Source organism: Carassius carassius, chromosome 46, assembly GCF_963082965.1.
Source record: "Carassius carassius chromosome 46, fCarCar2.1, whole genome shotgun sequence".
In the NCBI taxonomy this organism is placed as follows: domain Eukaryota; kingdom Metazoa; phylum Chordata; class Actinopteri; order Cypriniformes; family Cyprinidae; genus Carassius; species Carassius carassius.
The window spans coordinates 22,095,994-22,109,884 of record NC_081800.1 but is presented as its reverse complement, the minus strand read 5'-3'; the positions used below and the strand labels follow the sequence as shown (position 1 = coordinate 22,109,884).

At 37.3% G+C, this 13,891-nt stretch overlaps 1 protein-coding gene across 1 annotated transcript in view; it reads left to right on the top strand.

Moving 5' to 3' along the window:
* Positions 1-13,891, top strand: part of LOC132129223 (SPRY domain-containing protein 3-like) — a 47,566-nt gene that overhangs the window by 25,103 nt on the left and 8,572 nt on the right. Inside the window, exons 7-8 of the mRNA XM_059540736.1 lie at positions 6,430-6,579; positions 12,056-12,113. Of these exons, the coding sequence (XP_059396719.1) occupies positions 6,430-6,579; positions 12,056-12,113 (208 nt within the window). The remainder of the gene's footprint in view (positions 1-6,429; positions 6,580-12,055; positions 12,114-13,891) is intronic.

The following is a 13,891-nucleotide window of genomic DNA, read 5'->3' as shown; positions in this document are numbered from 1 at the left end:
GGCCTGGTTAATTCTGGTTAGGCTTTTAGAGCCACACTTGTACAATTAAGCCTGGACCGGAATTCATTATTCATTATCATTATGGTCGGTTTACCACTAACCGCTGTCAGACCGTCTTCATAGTTTCATATTGAATAAGCTACCGGGGACATCTGTTCCTGCTCTTCTTTTCTTTTCTTTTCTTTTTTTTGTGTAACATCCTTACAGCACAGTTGGATAGTTTTCCCTACTTTCCATTTGGTTTGGAGCACTAGTTCATCTGATGAACCTTTAGCGTCCATATCAATGGTATTTTTGGTCAGCCTGAGTTCATCTGTTTCCCACAACAGAACAGTTTCATTTGAAACTCGGTGTGTGAGGGCATTGGAACATCGCTTCATCCATCAAAGGGAACTTGAGAGTGTGAGAAAAAGGAAATGATGACTTATCTGTGGGAGGGAGAGGCTGTTAACCTGCTTTAACTTGTAATTTCCATTGCGTTTGCATCCTTTTTGATAAAAATCAAGATATGGAAGTCAAATGACATGTAGGCCTGATGCTCAATACAGTATGTCATCAGAAGTTCAATTTTAGCATGTTTTGAGCTCAAGAAACACAATTTATTCTATCATTTGTTGTCACTTTATTGCTTACTTGATCTAATATTATTGAAGCATAAACATTTTGGAGATTTCAGAGAAAAGCTGTTTATGTATGTCTACATAGTAAAATGCTTGGTAATGCATATGTCACTTCTATGACCTCTTTAGGTTTAAGTTTAAACTAAGTCTCTACAGAGACCCTTGATTGATTTAGATCATTCCTGAAGTGTAGCTGGTGGATGTTAAGCTGTTAGCTTGTTGTTGTGGAAATTATGTTCATGTAACCAACTTCAGGAACGCTTAGCATTCAGGTCTAGTAACTGGAGGCCTGCTGGTGTGATACCCAAGAGATCCATTATCAATGTGTTTTTGATCAAGGCATTTAACCCCAGGTTAACCCAAGGTTCTCAGCTCCATTCTGTTGTGAAATCATGCAAAAGTTGCAAAAACAAATCCCGAGCCTGTCAGGAACAGGGTTGTTGGATTGTCATTGCAGCAAATGTTCAGGAAAGGAAGTATTTGTGATTGCAAATGTTCACATGTTTTTAAACTTAAGGTCCACTTCATTAATATATGTTAATGGGGGGGTATTAAGTTATGGGTGTGCCCAAAGCTTGAAACAAATAACGAGTTCTATGGAGCCACTTAAAGGTTAGCCGATTGCTAGCGGTAACCTGTTGTATTACAGTACATGAAAGTTCACTTACCACATACACAGAGTAAGGAGAAATGTCTGATAGGACCATGGCAAATGATTTGCAGGTCCTGATGTCAGCTTAACATCGTAATATCTGTCAGCCATCGGTGATGGACAATGACATTGTCTATCAGCCCAACCCTAGTTTGGAGTACTTTTTTATGATGGATTGATGCACTTTATTGGGCATCTAAATCTCGACCACCATTTACTGCCCTTATAAAGCTTGAAAGCAGCAGGACTATTTTTAATATAACTAAAGAATAAAGAATGTTGTCATATACACCTAGGCTTGAGGGTGTATAAAGCATGGGGTAATTTTCATTTTTGGGTGAACTATCCCTTTAAATAATAGAAAGTGTTACCAACTCAAATGTAAGAAATTATTTTTAATATCACCATTTCTGTATTTTATATATATTTTTTCATCAGAGAGCCATTGTTTTGGGGTGTTGACAGAAAGGTCAAGTATGTGGTGATTTATTTTTAACTCCTCGGCCATTTCATGATAAACTAATCAGAAGGAAACCAAAAAAATTTTGTGGTTGATATTCTTCAATGTGACAGCTGCTTTTTTGCAGCGCCATCTAAGTATGCAAATGTCTTTTATCACGCTATGTCCAGCAGCATCAGTTCCAGCAGTCCTTTGGTAGGAGTGAGTGATTATTATGGGGCAACATATCTTTCCTGCAGCAACAACTGGTAGTGATGGTTAGATCTATTAAAATGTGGTGAAAGACACCACAGACCAGGCCACCATTGAGATTTCTTTTTAGTATTCATAGTAATTATTAACTTTTTCACCCTGTCTCTATCTACATTGAATTAAACATGTGGCTTTAGTCCTAATTGGCTAATATCTTAAGAAATAAGTATGAACACTGACAATGAAGAAAATACTCCAGAATAACTTTGAAGGTTTTATAAATCTTAATTCAGTTGTTCAATCTAGCCCATGTAGTTTATGGCACACCCTAAGCCATAAATATTAAATAGCTATCATCAGATACTTTATTTATAGCTTGGCTGTGGGGTATAGTTATAGTTTTTAACTCCTCCCTCTTTGATTAACAGCTTCTTGGCAACTATTTAAACTGATTCACGAATAATCTAAGATGAAATGTCAAGCAAGTTTATAATCCCACATTGATGTGGACAGGCATTTTGTGAAATCTTAAATCTGATAATTTACCCAAATTATTTATAATTTATAATTATTTGTCATTATTTTCTCAACCTCATGCTGTTCCAAACCTGTATGATTAACTAATCATTTGTGGGCAGGGAAAAAAGATAATTTGAAGAATGTTGGTGTCTGAACATCATTGAATCCTATTTACTGTCCTTTTAGGGGCAAAAAATTACTGAGACATTTTTCAAAAACTATTTTCTTTTGTGTTCCATGGAAGAAAGTAAGTCACACAGGTCTGGAGGCCCTTCCACATGAGTAAACGATGACGAAATGTGCTCTTTCTGAAAGTCATGCTGGTTTCCACAGCCAGGAGCAGCACAATTATCTTAATCTTTTTAACTTGTCTCGGTGTCTTAAAAACGTGTTAGCCAGGCGCTCTGTAACAGTCAAAGACATCCATCAAGTGCGCATTTCGTAGAAAAACTATTTAAAACAGTGCAGACTGACATGTTTTTGCAGCTAGACACAGCAGCGTGGACGTGCCATGTTGAGTATCTTTTAAAATTAAAAACAAAGCACAGAGATGAATGAACATGTCTTGCATGAACGACCTGAAGTGGTACTTTTTTGTGCAGGAAAAGTCACTTTTCTGCACCCTCTTTATTACTTCTCTGACTGGGCAGCAGTAAGCAGGTCAAAGAAGATATCATCTAAACATAAGTAGTGTTTCTGTGGAGGCAATTATGTTCTGTTCAGTTCAGTGAAATGTCACAATGTTGCAGAAGAGCCATTTAATAGCAGTTTAATATCAAAATTTTGCATACATTGTAAATAGTATAGTATGAAACACATCTCACACAGAAGTCACTTTCAAACCAAGTGGCTTTCTGTTGGTTAGTGCCGCAAATTCTCATGAACAACTTGGTTGAAACTGGTGCAAAGTTTTAATGTGGAAATCTTTAAAGCTCTCAAGAAAGTTCTGATCGCATGTATTCCTGAAGTGACTGGATTTTGCCTGGTGAAATTTGCTGCACCATTACACAAGGTGTTATTATAGTACAATGAACTAGCAAATTCAAAAGGAAAATTTGATTATCTGATGACCCGTTACTTTTAAAAACAAATGATAGGATGGGGATATTCCTGCCACATCTTGTCTAAAATTATTTGGAAATTGTACAGGGATTGTACCATGATTCTGTCATTGATCATGTGAAATCAATTTGTTTTGCTTTTTTAAGACCGTCTTGATAGTGACAGGAATTCCCAGTGCTGCATGTTGAGGCTTTTAATCATTTGTTTTGTCAATTAAACAATCAGCTTAATGCCAAGTGCAACTTAACACTCTGAAGAACAAGGTGAATTAAGGATAAAAAGCATTTAGACAGACTCTGAGTAAACGCTAGCCGACAGACAACTAATAACATCATCTTCAGCGATTTCGTCTTCGGCTGTCAAAACATAGACCTTACTTTAAAGACTGAAGGCAAACATCTCAGAGGCTCCACTTGTGGTAAACTCCCACTTTGCGTCTTCAGCCTTTTTCACGTTCTCTGTACTGTGATAGGAGGTTGTGGGATTTGCTCGCAATGTTGCACCTGTTGCCGGGGCAGCAGGTCAACAAAACAAGCTGCCACCCCCACACAGGTCTGGGGATGGTGACGTTCGAGAGCATGTTGGATCTGTCAGCACTGTCATCCGAGCATGCTGGGAGCTGTTGAGAGCCGTTAAGAGTGGTATAAAGGTAGACAACCTCCCCATTACTAAGCATCAAGGAGGCAGAAAGGTGTGACTAGGTGCAATTTTGCCTCCATCCTCAATTGCGCAGGCAACTGTCCTGGCACGAAAACATTAAGAGATTTATGTTGAAAAGAAGTGTCCGGTGGAGGCAGAAAAATAACACTGTTTTGCATCTATAAAAAGCAACGTAAGATTAATACCACTAAATGGATATCAGTTCCTTGATGGGTGCATCCACCAGTGAGCCACAGGAGATGAGAAGTGAATGTCTTCTGTTTGAGAAACATGCATTCTTCCATATTGTACACCAGTCAGTTTAGTTGAATTTATCAAGTCGGCTTTGATCAAAGCAACGACTGATTGTTTTCAGGATTTTGCATCCTATTTTCTGCACTTTATCAGTGGTTTTGATGTCAGTGGGGGATATTTTTGGACAACTGACTGCAACCTGTTCATGTCGTTTAAAGGCTGCATTTTACTTTTGCACACACGTTTCCATGTTTTTCAAAATGTCCAGTTATTACCAGCATGTGGTTGTACGAGGCCCCCTGTCAGAGTCTCCGTCTGACCTGCAGTCGTCTACTGGCATAAACAAGGATACCAAAGGTTGTTGATGGCATTGGCAAAATCTTTCCACTGCCCCAATAAAGTGCAGATTCTGACGTTGCAAATGGAAATTTCTAAGTAATGACAACCGGTTGATATCTGAAAGTAATCATGATACTGTGTAGTGAGTTTAGAAGCTGTGCTCGCAGAGCTGTTGGGCCAGAAAAAGGCAGACCATAGCCTTTTTAGGCATCATAGGCATGTGATGCCCAAAACTGCTGTTGAGGTAGGTAGCTCACCGGGTTTTAACATTAAACATTCTTTTTTTGATTGTTCAAAAGTCATATGAACATTTTAAAAATGCATAGGATGTCCAAAAATGCTGTTAGGTTCTATACTAGGTTTTCAGTTGAAGTACAGCCAAAAAAATCCAGTCTAGGTTGGAATCTGAGGTCATAAAGTCTTAATTGAACACTTAAAAGTGCATATGATGGCCAAAAATGTCGTCTAGCTTTTAATCTGAAGTTTAATGATGTCTAGGTAGTACCGACTTCGGTACCAGTCGGTACTCAAATTTGGAAAATGTCCATTTTCCAAGAGCATTTTGAGCGCTGTTGAGCGGATTCTTAAACACTGCTGATTGGCCATTGTGCTCAACAGACATGTCTGTGATTGGCTGCAGGGATTGACATTTTTTACATTTCAGTACAGACTGGTACCGAAGTTGGTATATGATAACTAAAGATGCAATTTAGTTTTGGTCTTTAAATTGATTGTTTAGAAGTGTGTATGTCCAGAGATAAGACAGCAGTCCGTTAGGTACATTTTTTTAACTTTGATCACTTGAACAGACATATGATGGCTAAAAATGTAATTTATGCAGACCGATTTCAAGGTTTAACCTAAAGTGTTTGACTTTCAAGAGTTCATGGGAGATGGCTCACACTTGAATGAGTGACATTTTTTGCAACACTGTTGAATGAAACATTTGACCTAATGCCATGTCAACATTGTTCCATTGGTAAATTTTTCTTCTTATTTGTAAGGCTAGGTGGGGCTGTCGATACCACTCGCATGTCTGTAGTTGAAAGCCCATGCCCCACCCTCGCTATCCCATGAATTTATTGAAGACAGGTCAACCTTTTTTGTCTTCTCTATTAATCTTATTACATCTTTCTTTGCTAACACACCTGATGGAAAAAGCCAATCTGAAGATGTGTCATCACTGCTGTGTGCTTGGGTTTGCCCATACTTGATCTCATTTCTTGTAGATTATTCTTCTAAATATTCTTCTCTAAGTGCTTTGAGCTCATTTTTTTTTATATAAACACACTGCTATTCAAAAGTTAAGGGTCTATAAGATTTAAGATCACATAGGATTTTTATCTGATCAAAAAGAAAGAATATAACACTTGAAACCAGTTTCACAATGACTGGGCATAAATCAAGATCTTCCTTTCCTTGAAAGACTCAGGCTTATGTTTGCAGCACAACATATGCGATTTCCCAAACCTGCTCACAGCCAGGATGACTATTTTTTTATTGATACATCTGGTTTATGCCAAGTTAACCTTATACTGACCAGATAATCCACCTGACAAGATCCTGTTTACTTCTACATGAGCAATCACTTGAAAACATTATGAAAATATTAAAACTCTTATAATGATGTGTAATGCTCTGTAATGTATCTAAATTAACTTTCATTAAGTCTATGATGTTTTCTGCCTTAGCTTCTGGAATATGTTGGGAAAGGGAAGAGCATCATGGACGTGGGTCTGGCTCAGGCCCGGCAGCCCCTCACGACACGAAGTCACTACTTTGAAGTGGAAATTGTGGATCCCGGAGAGAAGTGCTACATCGCCCTGGGCCTGGCAAGAAGAGTAAGTCGTAAATTTCCAGTGTTTTTTTTTTTTTTTAATGGTCAAGGCCTGAAAAAGAAGGGATGTGTACAGTAAGCTCTGGATATACACCAAGATCGCAAATGCGGCTAAGAAAGTAAGTTTGACACTTAAAATGCCCTGAGGTGCAGAATGCAAATAGAACAGTGGTTTGAGAGTCACCTCAAACTAACAGTTCACTCATCTGTCATGATTGACAGCCCATTAATGCATCATAAAAGATTCATAAAGTAGTCCAAATGACTCGTGCAATATTACTAGTCTTTTATTAAACCTGACACAGTCATTGTACGAGTAACAGACCAATTATTTCCTTAAAAAACTCACCTTGGGCATATCATTCAACTCTCAATTTTCAAATCTATTTAGAATTATAATGTCCTTCAACTGATTTTTTTGTGTGTTTATGGTTGTTTTTGCCATTTTGTTTTGTTGTATGTAAAAGAGGAGTGTGAATTTGTTAGTTTAATATTATTTCATGCATTATATATATAAAATAAAAAAAATTCAGCTCTAGTTTTAGTGCAACATTTTAATTCTTTTTAGATTAAGTTTTTCTTCTAATATCTAGTTTATTTTAGCTTTATTTCAACTAGCAAAAAAGTTTTCAATGGTTTTAGTTGTAGTTCACAATAATAACCCTAATATACAAGGTTGAGTAAAAAATTTTTTTTTTTGAGTACTTTTAATCAGGAAAAGTTAAGGTGGGAACAGGAACGTGACCACTGTAGTGTTCTCTCTTCCTGACATGCTGTACAAGAACATGAGGAAAGTGTAATTAGTCTCAGGTTGGGAACTGCAGACAGTAAACAAGCCTGCCATGTTGAGTCGTGCGAGGCTGCTGGTTGCTCAGAGAAATGGAGAGCAATTTGTTGTTGTTTTTTCTAATTTTGACGTTTTCTGGAACTTTGCATCTGTGTTTCATTAAGTATCAAATATCAGTTAAAGCATAGCTGCCTAATTTCTGTTTACTCCCATTGGACATGTACCGTGTTCCCTGCATCCTGTGTCTGGAGAGACATTTACAAACAGAGTGGTTTTCAATTGTTACAGCATCATGGCTGCGTATCACCTCTGCATTTGAGAAGCAGCCATGGAATGGCAACCAGCCTAAAATAGTAACCATCAGATAGGCCAAATTATAAGATAGTTTACTCTCTGACAATCCCAGTTTTGGTCTGAGAATGTTGGCGGATGTGGGGAGGAAGAGCTGAGCTCTTATCTGCGATCAGTGAACCCTCACCCCCTGTGAACGGGGACATTAGCTGGCTGTATGAGCTCATAAGCATGCATCCGGAATATACACTGGGTTGCTAGGATGCAAGACAAAGATTTTCTGGGTTCTGACGAGGGGCGGCGGAGTGTACTGGAGCCTCAGCGGCCACGTCTGCGTGAATGGGTTCGACCCTTATTACCTCCTGACCTTCCCTTCTCACACCAACCCTTTCCTCTGCTCTCATCCGGCACCACTGTTTCAGCAAGCTCTCTAGCACTTCCCATGGAGCAATCGAGGGAGTGTGTGTTCCTGAAAACACTGGTGTCCTCATTTATTTTGGAAAAAAAATCACATTTCAGAGTGCAGATCAACTTTTGAAGTGTTTGGCAAGAAACACAATAGTCCATCTGTCACCAATCCATCTGACGACTTCTGGCGCTCCATTGTAATTTTTGGGTGATTCATCAGCTTTGACCACTTTTAAGATATTAACAACTGCCTTGGAAACATTTTGCTTTAAAAAATCTTTTTGCTGCTTTCCAAATGCCTTGTTTTGGTAGATTTTATTGTTTTAACCTTGAATTTATCTTTTAAAGGGATACTCCACCTCAAATCCTTCATAAAGTTACGGTTGAACACTGATGGCAAATGGACTATTCTGATGATGCTTTTCAAACCTTTTTGGACCTTGACAGTGTAACTTACTTGGCAGTCTATGAGACAGTCTCAGGCCTCCCGGTTTTTATCCAAAATATCTTAAATTGTGTTCTAAAGACGAACAAAGCTTTTACAGGTTTGGAAACAACTTGGTGGTAAGTGATTAATGACAAAATTTACATTTTGGGGTTGAGTATCCCTTTAACTATATAAAATCCATTATTTAAATGGGTAATCTGAAAGAAACAAACCATTTCATTATGTATTATGCATAAGTATTATGTATACACTACAGTTTTTATGTTTTTGAAGGTAGTCTCTTATTCTCACCAAGGCTTATTTTTTTAAATAAAATGGTAATATTATGAAGTAGTATTACAATTTAAAATAACTTTAATATTTGAATATATTTTAAAATGTAATTTATTATTGAGCAACAGATAGAATATTCCACTTATCTCTGGTTAGGCTTTACTTTTTCTCTTGACTTTTAAGAGTTCACTTTCATAGTTTATGGTTTCATGATGACAGGAGCTTGCACAAATGCCATGCCCAGGGCCCGTATTGTGGTGGTTGAGGGCAGGTACTCTCTTGGCCTAATCTGTGCACTATATGTCATGTAGAGATGTGCATCTGCCTCCACCGGCAGCCTCTCTGCTACTTGTTGTCTTTGCCATAGTGTGGAAATGCAGGCAGCTCGAGTATCGCACATAAAAGCCCCGGGTGGATCTGATAGCACTCTGCCGTGGACACATATGCTACTGTTTGTGTTTCTTGGAAGCTCGATGCTTCTCTCTAATGGCTTTTGCAGTGTCCTCAGGGGCCCAAAATGTTATATGCATGAACAGCTCCTCTTCTCAAACAGAACTATGTGGTATATAATTTTGAGTTTGACGAACTCAAAAAAAAACAACTGATATGTGGGTTTGCTGGGCCGAGTCGGGTGATTGATGGCTTGTGTGCTTTGCTAGGCATGCTGAAGTGTCTGTTTGCTTGTGTGTTTATACACTGTACATGATATGGAACACAAATGTAATGCACTATCATTTATCATGGTGTCAGGGTGCCGATGTAAACTCATTCGAAATTAAGTAATGTTTGCAAACAGTTTACTTTGTCATGTGTCATTCCAGAGAACGCCACTACATTGTCTCTACATGTTTAGAGCTGTTTGTCAGATTTGCCTAAGGTATCATCATCATCCCCGCACTTTCTGTTGCACAACTTCATTGTCTAGTCCCGACCCGAGTTAGTGCTTCACTACACCAGCGGACCGAGGGATGTTAAATGTGTCATCTTACTTTCTTAGAAAGGGATTTTTTTGCTCTCGTTTAAATCATCTGTCAGTTTTAGGACAGGGGTTTTTGGTCCTCTGGTTTGTTTTCTCCTCTTCCTTATTAGATAAACAGATTTAAAGATCTCTGCTTCTCGACTTGAACCATAACTCAAGCCTCTATTAGCCTTAAAGTATTATATTAATACCGGTACTTTCAATATTAAAACTATGTCATTAATGACTCACCCTCATGTCGTTCCAAACCCGTAAGACCTCCGTTCATCTTCGGAACACAAGTTTAAGATATTTTAGATTTAGTCCGAGAGCTCTCAGTCTCTCCATTGAAGCTGTGTGTACGGTATACTGTCCGTATCCATAAAGGTAATAAAAACATCATCAAAGTAGTCCATGTGACATCAGAGGGTCAGTTAGAATTTGTTGAAGCATCGAAAATACATTTTGGTCCAAAAATAACAAAAATGACGACTTTATTCAGCATTGTCTTCTCTTCAGGATAAAAGATAAGAGCAGGGTTTTTTATTTTATTTTTTTTAATTATTATTAATATTATTTTTTTTACCCCAACAATATACTATAGGCCTACTACTTACAGAACTCTTTTTTTTTTAACTCGATGTGCACTTGTGGTAGCCCAGTTTCAAATCGCATTTTTGGCACACTGCCTTTCTTGTCCTCACTCAATTTAAAGTGATCCCACACAGCTGAGATCACTTTCGGCATGTTTGTCTTCTCTTCCAGATCAAATTAATCATGACGTTCACTCAAGGGCGATACATATTGAAGCGAATGAGAACCGTTTCGCGGAGGTTGCCAGGGGTAAAAAAAAAAAAAAAAAAAAAAGGAATATTTGAATCTCAAAATTGAAAATCAAATGCCAACCCACTGAACGAATATTCGAATAATCAGATATTCTGGTCCAGACCTAGTAAGAAGTCAACATTCTTTTGTTTCAGAGCTCAAAACTTCCTTGTTTGTCCAAAAACAGCTTTTATTGAAACCAAAATCAGTAAACTACTTTCAGATTTTGTTCCATTATGATGTAATAGTGTGACAAAAGACCGCCTCTGCAGAATCAGATCAACACCTATATCTACATAATCGCGTCTTTGGCCCCGTCCACTGAGGAGAAGAAAAGAGCAAAACAGGATCACTGGACTAAATATAACTATCTTCCAAAGGATCCTTATCCTATGAAAGTGGCTATTTATTTTCAATGATGTGAATGTCTCAGAAGATCATGATTTGTTTGCTCATTACATTTAATTATTTGGATACTTTGGTTAATCAGTCACAGTTTTCAGCGCAGGCTTTGTAAACATACTTTTAATATAAGATATGGACCTGACAGTAATGCCACAACATGTAAGGCCACGTACCAACCAAAGCTCTTTTTCCTGAAGCTAGTGTCTTTTTTCAGTTGTTTTCAACGGTAGTGCCACATTTTTTAAAACGGCAGAAGATGATTAATGATGTTAAAAAATTAACACATTATATTATAGAAACATAATATTGGTTCAAAATTCTGAATTTAAGACAGAAAATGTTTTTAACACTTTACAATAAGATTCAATTTACTAAAATTACTTAATGCATTAGCTATGAACTAGAAATTAAAAATGCTGTTACAAAATATTAATCCTGATTCATGTTTTTTTCCACATACATTTTAAGCTGTGTAAATTAACACTAATGTATTATTAGCAAACAAGCATGAACATAAATGACATGTTACAGCATTTATTCATGTGAGTCTGGTAACAGAATTATTTTTTTTTTTTTGAAGATTGTAAGGTGCATGACGAATGCATTAAGAATGTTTTATAGTACTTTACATATACAAGATTCAAGCGATTTGTTGCTAAAAATTTTGTGTAAAACGCTTTAAAGTTTTAAAGTCTCTTCAAATGGCAACAGAGAAATACAAAAATATCTTTCCATGTTGATTAACTCTGAGCCATCCTTAGATCTTATCAAAATATTGGCCGCTCCTCATGTTTCTGCTGGCATGGTGTATCTGTATATGAATAAACATAACCTTTAAAGCTATGTAACAGCAACACTTAAACCTAAAACGAGCTATGATGCTGTAATTGTTTTGTGGCTATAGAACTCAACCATCTCTCCACCACATTAATTTAAAAGTGTTGAGTGAGATTGTTAAAAGTAAAACTCTGGCAAGTTCATCTTTACAGTAAATCCATCACTTCCATTGGTATCTGTAAAATCTGACTGTTTTACTTGTCAGAATTGTTTGAATACCTTTAGTTATTCTTCCTCTCTTTTTTCAGGATTACCCAAAGAACAGGCATCCGGGATGGAGTCGAGGTTCTGTTGCATATCACGCAGGTGAGTAGTTATACGTTTTTAAAATTCAATCTTTTGTAATTCTAACAGTCTGTATGTTAACATGCAAAGTAATTTTCGTGCTGCAGCAGGCTTTTGCATAGTCGGCAGCTGTGGTTGCCAGAATTTTAACCACCATAAAAACCACCGGTAAAATAAACACTAAGATATAGAAGATGCACAGTGTCATTCACACAAATACTAAACATGATCACAGTAACTCACGACACTAAAATAGTACAATAAACATTAATTTAGCAACATTGGTTGTAACCTAAAACTCTAATATACATAACTGATAATAAAAGTGTCTCACAGTGATTTCTGTGAATGTTTTATGCCTTTTCACTCTATTACAGGATGAACTGTTCTTTTTCACTTCCCAAAACTGTCAATTGAAGTGTTTTACTGTGAAATTACATTAGTCATCATCTCCTTAACAGGTTTATTACAGTTATTACGTTCAGGCCAGTTGTACGGTTGTGACGGTGAGGAACTTTTTTTGAATTAGTGGCAGTTTGGCGTCAATTGCTTGAATGCAACAACAAAATACAATGTCAAACTCACTTTTAGCCTATATATGTAAAACATAGAGCTTTTATTAACAAAACAAATAAAAATGCACCATGCTATAGGGCAGGCTATGCCTAATATAAAATAACAAACAACTTTCATAAAGTTCAAATAGGTATACAAGTCTGGAAATAGGCAAGTAAGCATTTATAATATATAACCAAATAAATAAGAAACGTAGAACATTTATTAGCAAACAAGTAAGAAATCTTGGAGGCATGGCATAGACCTTGATGTCAAATAAAATAAATGACAAATTTGAAAGGGGTCATATGATGCGATTTCAAGTTTCTCTTTGGAGTGTTATAAGCTCTTGGTGCATAAAGAAGATCTGTAAAGTTGCAAAGACTAAAGTCTCAGTTCCAAAGAGATATTCTTTATAAAAGTTAAGACTCGTCCATGCCCCCCTAAAACGGCTTGTTCTAACATGCCCCCACATGTCTACGTCACGATGTGGGAAAATTTGCATAACGCCGCCCAAATGTTAAGGTGTAACTTGTATTCTCACTGTTGTCGCCACCGCCATGCCCTGGAGAAGCTGTGTCGTTGTGAAAGCAAAACTACTTTGTTTGGCCTTCCAAAAGAGGACACAACTAGAAATCAGTGGATAAGTTGTATTTACAACCCCGTTCCGGAACAGTTCAACCCAAATATGTGTGCAATATATGCTATGGAGGATGAAGACTGTTTCATGTAAGAGTAGCCTACAGTGTGATGTTTTATTAATTAATTTTTCGGCAATGGCAAGTCAACAGGCTTTCCAAAATCCAAAATATTGCCAAACAGGCGCTTTTGTTTTTCGTTTTGAAACTAAATCATCCGCCATTGTCTTGTCTGTCTCACCCCACTCTTCTTGTCAGTCAGCTCGACTCACTCTCCTCACTGGATAAATTAAAACTGATCTGTGATGCGACTGTCATTTGGCATGCTACATTGAGCAGCCACGTTCAGTTTTTAATTGTAGTGTTCTTTTACTGAACTAAAGGATTTTTATTACTATAAAAAAAATCTAAATGACGGTGGGTGTCGGTGAGAGGGCAAGTGACGTAAACAGTGTTGCAGCTTAACACCCATATCACAGTCAGCACCATCTATTGTGGCAAACCTAGCCAGTTGTAGTTTGGTTAACATATGCATGCGGGACAAAGCCAAGCTACAACGGCATACATGGTAAATCTGTTACCTAACATGATTTCATTCTGACTTAG